The sequence below is a fragment of the Arachis ipaensis genome, chromosome B10 (assembly GCF_059453495.1).
Source record: "Arachis ipaensis isolate K30076 ecotype BB chromosome B10, ASM5945349v1, whole genome shotgun sequence".
Classification (NCBI taxonomy): domain Eukaryota; kingdom Viridiplantae; phylum Streptophyta; class Magnoliopsida; order Fabales; family Fabaceae; genus Arachis; species Arachis ipaensis.
Window position 1 is genome coordinate 52037605 of NC_142435.1, and position 19875 is coordinate 52057479.

Sequence of the window (19875 nt, forward strand, 5' to 3'; positions counted from 1 at the left end):
TCGTTCCACCTTTCAACTTTCTTCAGAACTTTTTCTTTTTTCCAGGTTGGTTCTTCTTTCCGCTTCTTTACTTCCTTCGTTGCTTTGAATTTGGTTCTTGGTAAAGTTTTGATTTTGCTTGAATGCATGTTGTTACTGAGGCTTTTCTGAACTTGTTTGCTTTCCCCCAAAAGATTACTCTTTTGATGTCTTTCGCCATTTTGGTAATTTTGCTGATGAACCTTTGTAGAAAGTAACAATTTTTCTGGTGGCCCATTTTTATTTTCTTCGTGCCGTTGCTTGTTTGGGGGATTTATTTTTCTGAAAAAGGTTGCGTCTTTGATGACTTCTTCTTGATACGTTTTGTTGCTTGGTAGTTCCGTTTGTTAACAAACTGAGACTGTGAGTTTGGAAGGTAGTTATTTTGATGACTTTATTTGATTTGTGGCTCATGGCTTTCTTCTCAGAGTGTCACTTTTGTTTGAAAAAAGGGTTATTATCTTCCTATTAGGACGTGTAGTAGGCTTGTAGGTTTTCCTGAGTCCTTGTTCCATAACTGCCTCCAAAGGATGCCCTTGGATCTTTGGTGTGGGTCCTGGGGTTTCCTTTTGTTGTTTGTATTGCTCTGGATTATGTTGTCCGAGTTGTTTTGATATCGCCCGGGCTATTTTTTGGTTAGTAATCTATTTTCCTTTCTTGTTTGTAGGACTAGTTGGCCATGTCTTCTCGCAAAAATATTGTAGAGACGTCTTCTAAGGTTCCTGAGGGGATGTCCGACTGGTTGGATTCCCTTGTGTTAATGTGTGTTTCCGTAGTGAATGCTGAGTTTTGTGTGGAGCTTAGGAAACATCACCGTCTTTGTAAGAGTAGAGACCAGGAAAAGAACTATGAATTGGTAGCACTTGATTCCGAAGAGAGGTTTGTTTTCCTGTTCTGACCCGGGGGTAGCGCCCTTTCTTTTATACTTTTGACTATTTTTTCAGCCAGTTGAATATTACTTTTCCTTAAACTTCCTTTGAGACCGATTTTCTGTGGTCGTGTAATGTAGCTCCATCACAGCTCTATCCGAACTCTAGGGATTTTATCAAGATCTTTCAGCTGCTTTGCCAAGAGTTGGACGTTGCTCCTTCTCAGACTCTCTTCCTTTATCTTTTTGTTTTAACCAAGTCTAGGATTTTTTTTAAGGTCCGAGCGGTTGAGGGAGCTCAACCATTTTTTCTAGAAGTGAACGAAGAACCGGCCTTCCCCTTGTGATGGCAACAAAATGTAGTGGTGTCTCGATACACATGGGAGATGCTTGACGAAATCGAGCAGGCTTTTGTAAATGTTTTGGAGGATATTTGGGGGGAACCTCCTCATCTTGACACTAAAAAGTTTTTGGGGGCCTCGTCCCTTATCCGAACTGCATTGGGTATTTTATTGATATGTTTTGCTTTGTTTTGATTTTGCTTCCTTCTTTTCCAATGTGTAATCTGCTTCTGTGGTTGATCTTATTTTTCAGAGTTGGCCAAGAACAATGACTCCATGAAAGCCTTCAAGAAGCCGAGGAAGGCTACAACGGCTCAGAACATCTCGGCCAAGGTGGCTGGGGAGGGGTCCTCTCAGGTTCTGTCGAAGCCATCCGTACCGAGCTCTCCTGGACCGAGGAGAATGATCCCTACTCCTTGGGTTCGTTTGGTTGATCCTCCATAGGCTGCTACTACCTCTTCTCCTACCGGCGCTCCTCTTCTGAAAAAGCAAAAAACCGCTGAGCCTTTTAACCTTGATGCCCCTGATTTCGATGCTGTCGAGTTTGTGGACCAGCAAATTGGTCCTTATGGTACCATCCCTACTGACGATGTTTCTCTCCTTCGCCATTTGGACTTTATTACTTAGAGCAGCGTCAAAATGGCACATATGGGGGCGGATTTATATCGGACTGCTCAGGATCTTCCCATTCATGCTACGAAGGCCTTTATGGAGGAGGCTAAGTTGGAGTTCGACCGGATGAAGGGTTTGAAGGAGGAGCTTGAGGTGAAGGTGACCAAGTTGGAGAAAGAGTTGGAGGGTGAAAAGGCTAGTTCTATTGCCTTGGCGGCTTCTGCGAAGTTGGATGAAGACATGGCGTTGAAGCACAAGGAGAGCTATATCACGACCTATAGGGAAATGATGCGTCTCAGGGATGACTTAGGGTCTGCCCGAGCTTGATTATACCGAGCTCCAAGGTCACCTTGTAGGTAGCGTAAATGCTGCTTATGAGAACCTGAAGGAGCAGGTTCGGGTTCTTGCACCCGAGCTCGACCTTACTCTCTTCAGCTTGGATAACATCGTAAAGGACGATAAAATTGTCCCTGATGATCCTGATGATGATGATGTCGACCCTCCTTCAGTGCCTGCCACCAAAGCTTCTGTTGCGCCGACTTCTTCAGCTCCTTCAGCTGAGGTTGGTCATCCTGAGTCGGGACCTAATTGCAAATCTTGAACCAGAATGATGGGACGGTGGATGCAGTGCCTCTTCAGACTCGCCCTCCTTCACCCCGTGATGATGCTACTGAGAAGTCTTCAGATCCTCAATAATTATTCTGGATGTTTGTGTAGATAGCCCGGCCTGTGGGCTTTGAACCTTTTATATTTTGTAATTGGTAGTTCTGACTTTTTAATACTCTCTTAGTTGCTTGTTTAGCAACTTTATTTTAAAAAACAAAGTGGTTTCTCAAGCTCTTGGGGCTGACTTTTGGTAACCTTTTGAGTTTGTCATTATTATAACTTGTTCCTTTCATAACATGTTTGTCTACATCTATCTGGTACCTTTTAGGTTTTTTGAGGGTGTTGGAGCCTTGTTGTCCGACCTCTTGTGATTACCTTTGTATTTTCATACTTGTGGCTTGATTCTTTTGAGGTTGTGGATGTTTGGGTCCAACTTGTACGCCGACTTCCTTATTTCAGCCTGAAGTTGTTTCTAGTAATCCGTTTTGTTTGAACCTTTGTTAGGTCTCTGTTAGGGATTACTTTATAACGTTTTGGTTTTTTGGACCGACTTCATCATGTCGGTTTCTTCTAAGTTATTTCTAGTAATCTTCTTTCCTGGACCTTTGTTAGGTCTCTTTTAGGGATTACTTTTTATAACTTGTTTGCGGGAGGCCGACTTCATCATGTCGGTCCCTTCTAAGTTATTTCTAGTAATCCTCTTTCTTGGACCTTTGTCAGGTCTCTTTTAGGGATTACTTTTTATAACTTGTTTGTGGGAGGCCGGCTTCATCATGTCGGTCCCCTCTAAGTTATTTCTAGTAATCCTCTTTCTTGGACCTTTGTCAGGTCTCTTTTAGGGATTACTTTTTATAACTTGTTTGTGGGAGGCCGACTTCATCATGTCGGTCTCTTCTAAGTTATTTCTAGTAATCCTCTTTCTTGGACCTTTGTTAGGTCTCTTTTAGGGATTACTTTTTATAACTTGTTTGTGGGAGGCCAACTTCATTATGTCGGTCCCTTCTAAGTTATTTCTAGTAATCCTCTTTCTTGGACCTTTGTCAGGTCTCTTTTAGGGATTACTTTTTATAACTTGTTTGTGGGAGGCCAACTTCATCATGTCGGTCCCTTCTAAGTTATTTCTAGTAATCTTCTTTTTTAGGGCTGGCCAGACCTCTTTCCAGGGATTAACTTTTTATAACTTTGGTTATTGTGGTCGACTGGTCTGACTTCTTTATGTCGGCTTGACTTTTAAGTTATTTTTAGCAACCCATTTTATTAAGACCTCGTCAAGTCCTTTTTATGGATCATTTTCGATAACTTCTTGCATTATTATGTTTTTGTCACTTTTTCATCTTTGCCGATTTTGTTGAAGTTAGGTTTGATCCTTGTTTGGTCGACCTTTTGATGAATTTGGTTTTCATCTTCTTTGGCCTTTATTGTGATCGGTCAGTGAATTTGCTCTTCACTTTCTGCTGATCTTGTAGCTTTATAATCGGACGATGAATTTTTTAGTGTTTCAGACTAATGCGTCTTGAGAATTTGTAGAAAATATAAAAAACTTTATTCAAAAGAAAATGCAGATATATACATGTGGGAGTTTTATCCCTCTAAGTTGGGCAATTTGTAGTCTTGGCTTGGCACCTCATTAAAAAACCTTTTTAGGAAAAAGAGTGCACCTTATCCTAAGATCTTTATTACCTCTAACTATAGTACCTTCTTAGGTTGCAGGCGTGCCATGACCTAGGAAGCTCTCGTCCCTCGAGTTCAGACAGTCTGTAGTAGCCCTTTCCAAGTACTTCTAGAACTCGGTAGGGTCCTTTCCAGTTTTCTGCCAGCTTTCCTTCTCCAGGTCGAGTTGTTCCGATATCATTTCGGATTAGGATGAGATCCTTCTCGGTAAAATCTCGTGGCACTACTTTTTGATTGTATCTTGAAGCCATTCGACGTTTTAATGCCTCTTTCCTGATCCGAGCTCTTTCTCGGATTTCCAGAAGTAGGTCGAGTTCTTCCCTCTGAAGTTGGGAGTTGGCTTCTTCATTATAGTGAATCATTCTGAGCGACCCTTCTTCGACCTCTACTGGGATCATTGCCTCCGTTCCATAGGCTAGTCAGAAAGGTGATTCCTTTGTGGTGGAATGTGGTGTTGTTCGATATGCCCATAGGACTTGTGGGAGCTCGTCGGCCCAGGCTCCCTTTGCCTCCTGTAATCTCCGTTTTAGCCCAGCCAATATGACTTTGTTGGCAGCTTTGGCTTGTCCATTGGTTTGGGGATGTTGTACGGACGTGAATTGGTGTTTTATGTTCAGATCGGCCACCAACTTTCTGAAGCCTGCATCTGTGAATTGGGTGCCATTGTCTGTGGTGATAGAGTATGGAACCCCCAAATCTTGTGACAATGTTTCTATATAGGAATTTTCGACTTCTTTGAGCAGTAGCATTAGCTAAGGGTTCTGCTTCGATCCACTTTGTGAAATAGTCTACTCCTACTATGAGGAATTTGACTTGTCCTGATACCTGAGGGAAGGGTCTGAGAAGGTCGAGTCCCCATTTTGCGAATGGCCAAGGTGAGGTTACACTGATGAGTTCCTCTAGGGGGCGATGTGAAAGTTGGCATGTTTCTGACATGGTGGACATGTCTTTACGAACTCTGTGGCTTCCTTTTGTAGAGTTGGCCAATAAAATCCTGCCCGGAGTACTTTTTTGGTAAGCACCTGTGCTCTGAGATGATTGCCACAGATACCGCTGTGTATTTCTTCTAAAACTTCCTTTGTGTTGGAAGTCGGCACACATTTTAACAATGGTATTGAAATCCTTCTTTTGTATAGAATATTGTTTATGATAGTGTAGTATTGTGCCTCCCGTTTTAACCTCTTTGCCTCCTTTTCATCTGTGGGGAGTGTTTCTGTTTTGAGGTAGTTAATTATGGGAGTCATCCATCCTTGATCCTAACCTGTTATGGCTAGGACTTTTTCTTCTTCCGAGATTGACGGGTTCTGCAGCATTTCTTGGATGAGGCTTCTATTGTTGCCCCCTGGTTTGGTGCTGGCTAGTTTTGAGAGTGCGTCAGCTCGGGCATTCTGTTCTCAGGGTATGTAGCGGACCTCATATTCCCCGAGTTGTCCGAGCTGTTCCCTGGTTTTGTCTAGGTACTTTTTTATGGTGGGATCTTTGGCTTGGTAGCTCCCTGCTATTTGTGAAGTGACTACTTGTGAGTCACTGAAGATGATAAGATTTTGAGCTCCAACCTCCTTAGCCAGCTTCAAACCAGCTAGTAGCGCCTCATATTCACCTTGGTTGTTTGAGGCAGGGAACCCGAATTTGAGGGAAAGTTCGATTTGGGTTCTGATAAACCACTATTTCTTGGTTTATCTTGTGCTCAATTGAGTGGTTTTTATCAACTCTTTACCCACTTATTCATACTATTCGCATGTTTTACGTTTTCCTTCCTGATTTTGTGCTATGATTGAAAACATACTTTTTTGGCCATTAAATTACTAACTTTAAACCTTTCTTATTATCATTCGATGCCGTGATATGTGTGTTAAGTGATTCCAGAAGATTACAGGGCAGGAATGGCTCAGAGGATGGAAAGAAAGCATGCAAAAGTGGAAGGAATACAAGAAGTTGAAGAAATTGCTAAGCTGTCCAGCCTGACCTCTTCGCACTCAAATGGTCATAACATGAGCTACAGATGTCCAAATGAGATGGTTTCAGTTGCGTTGGAAAGCTAACGTCTGGGGCTTCGCAACGATATATAATTTTCCATAGCTGCCAGGTGGCGCAAATGCGTAGATCATGCGGACGCGTGACCTGGCGAAAACCCAATCCGCGCGAACGCGTGGACGACGCTTCCGCGTTACCTTGCCGCGACCTGAACGTAACAGAAATTGCTGGGGGCGATTTCTGGGCTGTTTTTGACCCAGTTTTCGGCCCAGAAAACTCATATTAGAGGCTATAAAGTGGGGGAATGCATCCATTCATTATGATGTCTTCCATTATTCACTTTTCATAATTTAGATGTAGTTTTTAGGGAGAGAGGTTCTCTCCTCTCTCTTAGGATTAAGGATTTTAGGATTTCTATTAGTTTAGTTCATTTCATCTTCAGTCACAGGTTCAATATTCTTTTTACTTTATATTTCTCTTCTACTTTCAGATACTTTAATGCTTTTATTTGTTAATTACTTATATTGCCAAATTGGCTTATGCTACATTCATGTTATGATTTTCTTAATTAATATTATTTGAGGTATTTCAGTTTATGATTGTTTTATTCTATCTATGAATGCTTTTAATTTAATTTAGATAATTTCTTCCTTGTGGCTTTGGTTACGTAATTGGTAACACTTGAGTTATCAAACTCTTCATGATCGATACTTGTTATTTTTGCTAATTGAATTGAATTCCAATAACTCTAGTCCTTTCTTAGGGATTGGCTAGGACCTGAAGATCAAACTAATTAGTCCACTTGACTTTCCTTTGCTTTAGTAAAGGTTAACTAAGTGGGATTAAAAACTCAATTCTCATCACCATCGATAAGGATAACTATGATAGGACTTCCAAATTCTTATACCTTGCCAAGAGATTTTATAATTAATTTATTTTTCTTTTTATTTAAATTACTTGCTCCTTATTTCAAAAACCCCCAATTTACAAAACTTATAACCAATAATAAGAACATACCTCCCTGCAATTCCTTGAGAGACGACCCGAGGTTTGAATACTTCGGTTACAAATTTTAAAGGGGTTTGTTACTTGTGACAACCAAAACTTTTGCACGAAAGGATTCTCTGTTGGTTTAGAAACTATACTTACAACGCGATAATATATTTGTGAATTTCTTTACCGATAGAAAATCCGATCGTCAAAATGGCGCCGTTGCCGGGAAATTGCAAACATGTGCCTTATTATTGGTTATTGTAAATATTTACTTTTTGCTTGTTTATTTGTTTTTATTTTTGCTTTTTCGTAAATTAAGAGGTTATTGCTCTTTATTTTAATTGATTTTTTTTCGAAAATCACAAAAAAAAAATTTATATCCTTTTCAAAATCTTATCTTATCTTATTTCAAAAATCAAATTTCAAATTTCAATATTTAAATTCAAAAATTCAAAATCCAAATTTAAAATTTAAAGTTTAAAATTTTAAAAATCAAACCTTTTCAAAATTTAAATCTTTTTCAAATCTTTATTTTATATTGTTGACTTTTTCAAAATTCAAATTTCAAAATTTAAAAAATTCAAATTTAAAAATTTTCAAATTTCAAATTTCAAAATTCAAAATTTAAATTTCAAAATTCAAATTTCAAATTTCAAATTTCAAATTTCAAAATTCAAAATTTAAATTTCAATAACCTTTTTATTTAAATTTGTTTTTATTTTTAATTTTTATTAGCTACTATGAATTCTCACCCCTTTGGCTATGAGTTTGGTTATAATCATGTTACAGGAAGAGGAGATTACAATGAAAGCTTGGGTCATGGATGGGACAATCAAAGATGGGAGGAGCCACAAGGATTTGATCAACTCTCTTGGCGACAACCTCCTCCAAGGCACTATCAACAACCATTCTATGATGCGCACCAAGACAATGGTTATGGTGGACCTCTTCGTGACAATCAACACCCACCACAAAATACCTATGAACCTCCTCCTCCACGTAATTTTGAACCACCATACTCACAAGTCCCTTACCACCAAACACCACCATATGACCCTAACCTATATCCACCACACCAACCACCATATGTACCACACCCAGAACCACCACCTCAATATTCACCATCTCCATATCCTTATCAAGAAGAACCACCTTCCTATTATGAACCCTTTCTCCAAAATCATCAACCCTCATATCCACCCCAATCTCCAATGGATGACATCCTTCGTGGTCTTCTTCAAGGGCAAGCGAAGATGCAAAGGGATGTACTGGAACTCACGACTACCTTAACCGAGGTAGTAAATAAATTAGCTTCTCAACATCTGAGCACTCAAAGTACTCCCATGGCTGCATGTGGAGAATCAAAAGAAGAGCGTAGCATGAAGGAGACACTAAAAACTTCAGTGGACAATGAGGAACATGGCTTTGTATTGGAACAAATAGAGGAAGCCATAATAGTTGCAGAGGAAGAAATGGTTGAAGATGCTGAACCTCCATGGGAATCGAGAATTGTACAGGATTCCACCGAGAAGTTTGAATTTGATGTTGAAGAGGGTGTACAACCTCCAAGGCATATCATGGTTGAAGATTTTGCAGAGGTTGATCAAGAGATGGAGATTAAAGAAGAGGAAGCACAACCTCCCATGCCCTTGGTAAGCCATAAAGAAGAGTTTGATTTGGAAGAAAGCTACCAAGAGGAAGAGGTTGGAATTGAAGAAGCTCGCAAAGAGGTGGAAGTTGTCAAGGAAAAGCACAAGGGAATGGAGCTGGAAATCACCTTACCACGGTTGCTGGAGACCTCTTTCCCAAAGCCATCACCATCCATCCGTTCATTCAAGTGGGTAAATCTCTCATCTCTAAGCTTAATTAGCTCACTTGAATATGCTTTGCTTGAAACAGATGGTCAGCTTAGAGCTCTTTGTGGCTTTAAGAGTAAGAGGGAGATGGTTAGTGGTAGGAGTCGTCATGCAAGATTCAATATGGTGGAAAGCTCAAAGTTTAAATGCAAAGGTTGGTGTAAAGCTCAACTGAATGGGTCTAGGAAGTTGTTTGGCCGCTTTAGTGAGAATTCAGATTGTCTGCCACCCGGTTGGAACACTAATGATCAACAAGAAAATGAGGGCAAAAGCAAGGTTTGGGACCCCGTAATTCATTCTGGCAATCAACACTCTTGGGGCCTTGTCACTTGCTTTAACTTGCTTGAAGGCTTTCTGCGCCTAGTTTGGGATCCCGGAGGATACTGGAATTACAAACATTGGTGGAGATTCAAGGATCAGTACAAGCACAAGCCACCATAACAAAGGACTCCCCAAATATCCAACTTAAGGACTTTAACTAAAAGTGCTAGGTGGGAGACAACCGACCATGATATGATCGTTCCTTTTTAAATTTTAATTTTATTTTGTTTTGTTTGTTTTTAAGTTTTATTTTATTTCATTGAACCTGGAATTTTTCATAACATCCACATTAGCATTGCATTTTGCATTCTACAAAAAAAAAAAAAAACACGCACGCGACGCGGCAGCGTTGCTGACGCGTCCGCATCACCAGTGTGTTTTGAAAAAAAGAGAATTGAATAGAGAGTCACGTGAGAGCATGGCTGGAGGCGTGCCTTTGGTACAAATTGATCCACGCGACTGCGTCGCTGACGCGGCCGCGTCATTTGGAAATTACGCCTCCCACGCGTCAGCGTCACCCACGCGAACGCGTGCCCTAAAAATCGACGTAAAAAGCGTGTATGGCAGCAAGTTGTGATGTAGTGGGGCTAGAACCACGCTAGAAACACAAGCCCCACCATGCGAACGCATGTCCCACGTGTCCGCGTCGTTTTTCAAAGTATGGCCATTCACGCGATCGCGTCAACCATGCTACCGCGTCACCCAGATTTTTGGCAAAATGCATTTAAAACAGAGAGTTGCGCGACTGCGAGGCTGCCCTCGCGCTAATGGCACAAATCACTTCACGCGAACGCGTGACCCACGTGTCCGCGTCACTTCATAGAAGCGCTATCCGCGCGAACGCATGACCCACGCGCTCGCGTCGCCTGCGCCGCACAACTTATTCTGATCAGCGCCAATTATCTTATATTTTCTTTTCTAATCCTATTTTTTTCTATCTTTTCTTCTTTCTTCTTTCTTTCATCTTTTTAACTTCTCATCCCTCTTCACTTCTATTCTATTTCATCTAATTTATTTGCATACTTTCATTCATTGCATTATTTTCATTGGTGTTAGAAATTTATTTGGGTCATTATTTTATATATTTTACTTGTGGATTATTAAAGGAATTGTTTGACAATTATATATTACTTTTTAAAGGGTTTCTTGCATGTTTAATTTAATACATTCAATAACTTATTTACCATGCATGCTATGTATTTGTGAAAACGCCCGTATGGCATTGTGCACTATTTTTAGATTTCTTTTATTCTACTACTCTAAATACTTGCTTTTCACAAAACCCTTTTTATATTTTATTAATTAAATATAATTGTTATTAAAACATGTTAGTTTGAAAGACTTGGTAATCTAACTTGGACATGAAATGCTTGATCTATGCTACTCATGCCTTTGCTAGCATGCCAATAAACATCTTGCATTTAATTGTCATTACATGCACTTGCTATATTTCCATTGATAAACTTTTCACATGTAGTCATGACCATGTGTTAACGTCATTCTTCTTTATTGTGCATTGATTACCACCTTTCCCGCTCTCTTTCTTGCTCTAACCCTTAGCTTTAAAAGTTACTTTCTTTTTTTCTTTTCAAGATGGCCACCAAGAAGGGTAAAAAGAAAGCTACTCCCAAACCACCGGCAAGGAAAGAAACAAAAAGAGCCCCAGCTGAGGAACCACAACCCCCATCCACTTGCACATCTTAGCATGCACCGAGGACGGTGAAATCTTTAAGTGTGGGGAGGTCGATACCGACTTCCATGGGTTAGTTACCTTCTTTTCAACACCAATACTCTATTTTCTTTGTTTGTTCAATGTTGCATTGCATAATAAATTGCATGTGTAGTTGATTGTTTGCATTTAAATACTACTTGGTTGAAAAATAATAAGTTTCTTTCTTGGACCCTATTTTTGAAAATAAAAATTTCACCAATTTAAATAAAAAAATTAAAATTTTCTATGTGTTAAATTTGTTTGAAGTTGTATTTGGAACATGTTTTTTAGCCAAAGAACACACAACCTGTGAGATTTTGAGATTAATTACATGGTTACATTAGTTAACCATAAATATTTTATTCTTGTGTGTTTTCTTCTCTATAATTGCAATCTTTACTTTGTTCCACTCTATATGTCCATTATTTAGTGTATTTACATGCTTGCATATGATTGAGGCCATTACTTGTTTTCACTCACTTATCCCAAATAAGCCTACCCTTTTATTTCACCCTTATTAGCCACTTTGAGCTTTTTAATCCCCTTCTCTTTTATAACCACATTACTAGCCTTAAGCAGAAAAATAAATTAAAAATCCCAAGTTGAATCATTGGTTCACTTAAGATAGATATTGTGTATAATTTAAGTATGGAAAATTTTATGGGAACATGGGATGATATAAAAAAAGGGGGGGAATTAAATTGAATAAGTTATTTGAAAATTTGGGAAGCATGCTCATGTGAAATCAAAATAATTAAATTACCATGTGCATTGAAAAAAAAAAGAAAAAAAATTTAAGTAATTAAATAAGGGGATACAAAAAATATATATATGAATTACCCCAAATGCAAAATAAAAAGGATCAACGCACATGGGACAAAATTCAAAAATAAGTTTGATACATGAGCATGTAATACAAAAGTGGAAAAAATTTGGGTAGCTAGGTAAAGCATTTTAAATTATATAAAGTATGTATATGTTAGGTGAGATCTTAGACTAATCAAGGATTCACTTTGTTAGCTCACTTAGCCTTATATATATATATATATATATATATATATATATATATATATATATCCTTACCTTTACTTCAGCCCCATTACAACCCTGAAAAGACCTCATGATGTTTGCATTGGTATGCTAAATATTTGTTGATTGGTTAGATGAAGAACAAGGTTTAGAAAGCATGACTAGGGAAGAATAGAGTGATTGACCCTAGACACTTGAGAGTTAGAGTGCATATACACTACCAGTGAAGGTTCAATGCTTGATTCTATGTTCCCTACTTTCATGAGCTGTCTTCTTACAAGTTTACTTGTCTTTTATTGTATAATTTGAATTAGTGGAATTTGATTTATATTTGTCTTGGAGAACTTGTTTACTTTTAACTAAGTAGGTAGAAACATTTTGCATGTAGTTGCATTCTTATAGATAGGATTGCATTTCATACATTTTACCATTCCCTTTCACTCTTTTAGTTCTATTAAGCTTAGCATGAGGACATGCTAATGTTTAAGTGTGGGGAGGTTGATAAACCACTATTTCATGGTTTATCTTGTGCTCAATTGAGTGGTTTTTATCAACTCTTTACCCACTTATTCATACTATTCGCATGTTTTACGTTTTCCTTCCTGATTTTGTGCTATGATTGAAAACATGCTTCTTTGGCCTTCAAATTACTAACTTTAAACCTCTCTTATTATCATTCGATGCTGTGATATGTGTGTTAAGTGATTTCAGAAGATTACAGGGCAGGAATGGCTCAGAGGATGGAAAGAAAGCATGCAAAAGTGGAAGGAATACAAGAAGTTGAAGAAATTGCTAAGCTGTCCAGCTTGACCTCTTCGCACTCAAACGGTCATAACTTGAGCTACAGAGGTCCAAATGAGATGGTTCAAGTTGTGTTGGAAAGCTAACGTCCGGGGCTTCGCAACGATATATAATTTGCCATAGCTGCCTCGGAGCCAGGTGACGCGAACGCGTGGATCACGCGGATGCGTGACCTGGCAAAAACCCAATCCGCGCGAACGACGCTTCCGCGTCACCTTGCCGCGACCTGAACGTAACAGAAATCGCTGGAGGCGATTTCTGGGCTGTTTTTGACCCAGTTTTTGGCCCAGAAAACTCATATTAGAGGCTATAAAGTAGGAGAATGCATCCATTCATTAAGATGTCTTCCATTATTCACTTTTCATAATTTAGATGTAGTTTTTAGGGAAAGAGGTTCTCTCCTCTCTCTTAGGATTTCGGATTTTAGGATTTCTATTAGTTTAGTTCATTTCATCTTCAGTCACAGGTTCAATATTCTTTTTACTTTATATTTTTCTTCTACTTTCAGATACTTTAATGCTTTTATTTGTTAATTACTTATGTTGCCAAATTGGCTTATGCTACATTCATGTTATGATTTTCTTAATTAATATTATTTGAGGTATTTCAGTTTATGATTATTTTATTCTATCTATGAATGCTTTTAATTTAATTTAGATATTTTCTTCCTTTTGGCTTTGGTTAAGTAATTGGTAACACTTGAGTTATCAAACTCATCGTTATCGATAATTGTTATTTTTGCTAATTGAATTGAATTCCAATAACTCTAGTCCTTTCTTAGGGATTGGCTAGGACCTAAAGATCAAACTAATTAGTCCACTTGACTTTCCTTTGCTTTAGTAAAGGTTAACTAAGTGGGATTAAAAACTCAATTCTCATCACCATCGATAAGAATAACTAGGATAGGTCTTCCAAATTCTTATACTGTTCCGAGGGTTACCTGAAACTGTAGGCCGATCTCGAATGAGATCTTCTGTACTGGTCGGAGATGACGCGTCCAGCTGGCTGGCGGCGGCCAGAGCTGTTGTGTCCGACTTGTTGGACTGGCTGCACTTCTGATCCTTGGTCACCGGAGGGTGGGGGTACCTGCAAGAGACTCCGATGCTTAAGTTAGCACGGGTATTAAGCAGGTTTATTGTAGAATCAGAGTATGAGTTATACTTGGGTGCTCCATTGTATTTATAGTGGTTGTAGAGTGACCTTTCTGGATAAGATAAGTTAGTTATCTTATCTTATCTTTATCTTTGAGTTGACGTCAGCTTATCTTCAAGGGAACCGCCCTTATCTCTATAGGCTTGGGCGGCCTGTGGATTTGGGTCGTATTCCTTGGGTTGGGCCCTTTTTTGGGCTTTCTCGTCGATTTGGCCGAGCTCTTTTAGGAAGAGGTCGGATAGTCTGACCTAAAGAGGTCGGTCGCTTGTCGCCAATCATCCCAGGTCGGGTAGCTCGACCCAGGGTATGAACAGTGCCCCTGCTTGAGCTCGGTCTTCTTTTTTGAGATCGAGTCCTTGATTTCGATCCTTCTCTAGTGAAGCCGAACTCAAGAATTTAGTCGATTCCTTTCTTCGTAGAACCTTTTTGATTGTGGAACGTTTTCTTATAAAAGCGCGCGCTTTTATATCAGCGCTTTGTTCTTAAGAACGTGCGAGGGTTTAATACCTTCATTAATTGGTATTAATTTCTCCGTTTCCTTTGGCTTTTATTTTGAATTTCTGCACTCAGAAAACGGTTTCTCTCCTTCATCTTTCTTTGTAACTTCTCCCTTCGTTCTCTCACCTTCTGTTTTTCGCCTACATTTTGCCTTTGCGGCGTCATTCAGCGATCCGGCGATTCCGTCTTTCCATCTTCATCCCTTCTGAGGCTCTGCTTTTCCCAGGTTGGTTCCATTTGTAATTTCTTCTTGTCTTTGTTGCTTTGTCTTTAGTTTTTGTGGTGAAGTTTTGATTTTTGTTTGATTCTGAGAAAAGGTTGCGCCTTTGACGATTTCTGCTTGGCATGTTTGATGTTTGGTGATGCTTTTTGCTGATAGACTGTAAAAAGATAGTGACTTTTTGTGTTCTGACTTTCTTTTCCGAAACGTCTGTTATTTGAAATCTTTTCTTGTTTGAGAGATGCCAGGACGTAAGCTGTAGATTTTTCCTGAAACCTTGCTTTGTTACTGCCTCCAAAGGATGCCCCAGGACTTTGGTTTGAGTCTTGAGGTTTTTCCTTTTCTGTTTGTTCTTCTGTATATTAGTCGAGTTATTTTACCCCTCGTTCGAGATGTTTTTTAGTAGTCCAATCTTCTTTTCTTATTGTAGGATTAGTTGGCCTCATGTCTTCTCGCAATAACATTGTAGAGATGTCTTCTAAAGTTCCCGAGGGGATGTCTGATTGGCTGGACTCTCTTGTCTTGATGTGTGTCTCTGTGGTGGATGCTAATTTTTGTGTAGAGCTGAGGAAATGTCATAGAATTTATGGTAGCAGCGCCCGGGAGAGGGATTATGAGCTTGTAGCGCCCGACTCTGATGAGAGGGTTTGTTTTCCTACTTCGGTCGAGGGGGAGCGTCCCTTTTTCTACGCCTATGAATATTTCTTCAGCCAGTTGGACATTACCTTTCCTTTTACTGCTTTCGAGACCAATTTGTTGTGGTCTTGTAATGTTGCCCCATCCCAGCTTCATCCGAATTCCTGGGGTTTCATCAAGATTTTTTAGCTACTTTGCCAAGAGTTAGGCATAACACCTTCTCAGACTCTTTTCCTCTATCTTTTTATTTCTGCCAAGCCCGGAGGGTCTTCCAAAAAGAAAGCTTCCTGTATTTCTTTCAGGTCGGCCCAGGGGCATAATGTTTTTGCCATGTATGATGAGTCTTTTAAAGATTTTAAGAATTATTTCTTCCGAGTCCGTGCTGTTGAGGTGGCTCGCCCCTTTTTTCTTGATGAAAATGATGAGCCTGCCTTTCCTCTAGAATGGCAAAAGAATGTGAGAGTGTCTCGCTATACATGGGAGATGCTTGACGAGGTTGAACGAGCTTTTGTAGTTGTTCTTGAAGATTTATGGGGAAAACCACCCCATCTTGATTCAAAAAAGTTTTTGAGTGACCCGTCTTTGGTTCGAACTGCTTTGGGTACTGTCCGACTTGTTTCTATACTTGTTTCTTAGTTTTGCTTCTTCTGGATTGTAACTCATCACTATGGTTGATTCTGTATTTTCAGAGATGTTGAAAAACAATGATTCCATGAAGGCCTACAAAAAGGCAAATAAGGCTGCTACTGCTCAAAATATCTCGGCCAAGGTGGCGGGACAGGGATCTTCTCAAGTTCCAATGAAGCCGCCCGTGCCGAGTTCTCCTGGGCTGAAGAAGGTGATCCCCACTCCTCGAGTTCGTCTGGCTGACCCTCCACAGGCTTCTGTCACTACTTCTGGTGCTCCTCCCAACAAAAAACAAAAAACAATTGAGCCTTTCAACCTTGACGCTCCTGACTTTGATGTGGTGGAGTTTGTTGACCAGCAGATTGGTCCTTATGGTGTCGTCCCTACTGACGACGCCTCTCTCCTTTGCCATTTGGACTTCATAACTTGGAGTAGCATCAAGATGGCCTATATGGGGGCTGCCCTGTATCGGATTGCTCAAAATCTTCCTCTTCATGCCACCAAAGCCTTCATGGAGGAGGCCAAACAAGAGTTTGATCGGATGAAGGGCTTGAAGGAGGAGCTTGAGGTGAAAGTAGCCAAACTGGAGAAGGATCTAGAGAACGAGAAGGCTAGCTCTCTTGCCTTGGCGGCCTCTGTGAGGTTGGCCGAGGACACTGCTTTGAGACATAAGGACAGTTACGTCACATCTTATCGGGAGGTAATACGTCTGAGGGAGGAGTTGGAGTCCGCCCGAGTTGACTACTCCGAGCTCCAAGGTCATCTTGTTGGCAGTGTAAATGCTGCTTATGATAATTTAAAGGAGCAGGTTCAAGTTCTTGCTCCTGAGGTTGACCTTACTCTCTTCAGCTTGGACAACGTTGTAAGGGATGGTAAGATTGTCCCGGACGACCAGGATGATGATGACGTTGGGCTTCCCCTTGTGCCTGCTGCTAAAGTGTCGACTTCTATAGCTCCTCCCACTGGGATCGTTCGTCCAGAGTTAGATCCCGATTGTCAAATTCTGAATAGGGACGATGGTACAGTGGATGCAGTGCCTCTTCAGGCTCGCCCTCCTTCACCTCAGACTGATGCTGCCGAGAAGTCTTTTAGTCTTAGCTGAATTTTCTTGGATATTTGTGTGGATAGCCCGACTTGTGGGCTTTTAAACTCTTTATTTTATAGTCTTGAATATTATGCTGACTGTTGATATTCCTTTTGGTTGTTTGTTTAGCAACTTTTGATTTTGAAAAAACAACAAGTAGCTTTCAAGCTTTTTGGGCCTGACCCTGAAGCTTGTTATAATATTTTATATTATTCTTGTTTGCACTTGTCTTGACACCTTTCTGGGTTTTGAGAGTGTTAGAGCCTTGCTGCTCGACCTCTTTGGATTGCCTTGTACTTATTGCTTGTAGCTTGGATCCTTTGAGGTTGTGGATATGTGGGTCCAACTTGTATTTCGGTTTTCTCGCTTTTACTTGTATTTATTTCTAGCACTTCGTAACCGATTTCTTCACGTTGGTCCGCTTTCTAGTTATCTTTGTAATCCTCTTTCTTGGACCCTTGTTAGGTGTCTTTCAGGGACTACTTTTATAACTTATTTGTGGGAGACCGACTTCTTTGCGTCGTTCTTTTCCGAGTTATTTTGTAATCCTCTTTCTTGGACCTTTGTCAGGTCTCTTTCAGGGATTACTTTTATAACTTGTTGTTTGTAGGAGGTCGACTTCTTTACGTCGTCCTCTTCTAAGTTATTTTTTGTAATCCTCTTTCTTGGACCTTTGTCAGGTCTCTTTCAGGGATTACTTTTATAACTTGTTTTTTGTAGGAGACCGACTTTGTCACGTCGATCTCTTCTAAGTTATAGCAATTCCTCTTTTATAGGGTTGGCCAGACCTCTTTCCAGGGATTTGTTGATAACTTGGGTTGACTTGGTCCGACTTCTCAACGTCTGCCAGTCTTTAAGTTATTATTTAGCAATTCATAAGACCTCGTCAGGTTCTTTTTTTTGGATCACTTTCGATAACTTCTTGCATTATTCTGTGTTCATCTTTGCCGATTTGTAGAAGGTGGTTTCTATCTTTCTTTGGTCGACCTTTAGATGAATCGGGTTTTCATCTTTATTGGTCTTTTATCGTGATCGTGCAGTGAATCTGTTTTTCACTTTCTTCCGATCTGTTGCTTTATAATCGGACGATGAATGCTTCAGATTAATGCCTCCTGAGAATTTGTAGAATATCTAAAATATATTTTATTCAAAAAAAAGTTCAAATATATACATGTTGGAGTTTTTCATCCTTTTAAGTCGGATAATTTCTGGATCTCAACTTGGTGCCTCATTAAAAAACCTTTTCAGGAAAAAGAGTGCATCCTATGATGAGATCTTTTACCTTCTCTAGCTATAGTACCTTCTTAGGTTGCAGGCGTGCCACGATCTGGGAAGCTCTCGTCCATCGAGTTCGGACAGTCTGTAGTAGCCCTTCCCAAGTACTTCTATGACTCGGTAGGGTCCTTTCCAGTTTGTTGCCAACTTTCCTTCTCCGGGTCAAGTTGTTCCAATATCATTTTGGATTAGGATGAGATCATTCTCCACGAAACCTCTTGGCACTACCTTTTGATTATATCTTGAAGCCATTCGGCGTTTTAGCACTTCTTCCCTGATCCGAGCTCTTTCTTGGATTTCTGGAAGTAGGTCGAATTCTTCTCTTTGAAGTTGAGAGTTGGCTTCTTCATTGTGGTGGACTACTTTAGGCGACCCTTCCTCGACCTCTACTGGGATCATTGCCTCCACTCCGTATGCTAATCGAAACGGTGATTCATTTGTGGTGGAATGTGGCGTAGTTCGATATGCCCATAGGACCTGTGGAAGTTCTTCAGCCCAAGCTCCCTTCGCATCATGCAGTCTCCGTTTCAACCCAGCCAATATGACTTTGTTGGCAGCTTCGGCTTGCCCATTGGCTTGAGGATGTTCGACGGGGGTAAACTGGTGCTTTATGTTCAAGTCGGCTACTACTTTCCTAAAGCCTGCATCTGTGAATTGAGTGCCATTGTCTGTGGTGATGGAGTATGGAACCCCAAACCTCGTGACAATGTCCCTATATAGGAATTTCTGGCTTTTTTTAGCAGTGGCGTTGGCTAGGGGCTCTGCCTCAATCCACTTTGTGAAATAGTCTACTCCGACTATGAGAAATTTGACTTGTCCTGATCTTTGGAGAAAGGGTCCGAGAAGATCGAGTCTCCATTTTGCAAATGGCCAAGATGAAGTTACGCTGATGAGCTCTTCTGGCGGGGTGATGTAAAAGTTGGCATGTTTCTGGCATGGGGGACATGTCTTTACAAATTCTGTAGCTTCTTTTTGTAGAGTTGGCCAGTAAAATCCCACCCGAAGTACCTTTTTGGTGAGAGCTTGTGCCCCGAGATGATTGCCACAAAGGCCGCTGTGTACTTCCTCTAAAACTTCCCTTGTGTTAGAGGTCGGCACACATTTTAACAATGGTATTGAAATCCCTCTTTTGTATAGGGTGTTGTTTATGATAGTGTAGTACTGTGCCTCCCGCTTTAATCTCTTTGCCTCCTTTTCATCTGTGGGGAGTGTTTCTGTTTTGAGGTAATTAATTATGGTGTTCATCAATCCTTGATTCTGACCTGTTATGGCTAGGACTTTTTCCACTTCCGAGATTGACGGGTTCTGTAGCATTTCCTGGATGAGGCTTCTATTATTGTCCCCTGGTTTAGTGCTGGCTAGCTTTGAGAGTGCATCAGCTCGGGCATTTTGTTCGCGGGGTATGTGGCAGATCTTATATTCCCCGAGTTATCCGAGCTGTTCCTTGGTTTTATCCAAATACTTTTTCATGGTGGGATCTTTGGCTTGATAGCTCCCTATTATTTGTGAGGTGACTACTTGTGAATCGCTGAAGATATTGAGTTTTTGAGCTCCAACCTCCTTAGCCAGCTTCAAACCAGCT

The 19875-nt window shown here is 40.3% G+C and overlaps 1 protein-coding gene across 1 annotated transcript; it reads left to right on the plus strand.

The window, feature by feature from the left end:
• Nucleotides 1-16475: 16475 nt before the first annotated feature.
• LOC148580031 (uncharacterized) lies at nucleotides 16476-17036 on the plus strand. The gene has a single exon (XM_088491573.1). The coding sequence runs from the start codon at nucleotides 16476-16478 to the stop codon at nucleotides 17034-17036; it is 561 nt and encodes a 186-aa protein (XP_088347699.1).
• The last annotated feature ends 2839 nt before the right edge of the window (nucleotides 17037-19875 follow it).

What these genes read in the sequence shown, in the direction of transcription:
- LOC148580031 (XM_088491573.1), top strand. Translation starts at nt 16,476, where the DNA reads ATGAAGGGCTTGAAGGAGGAGCTTGAGGTGAAAGTAGCCAAACTGGAG.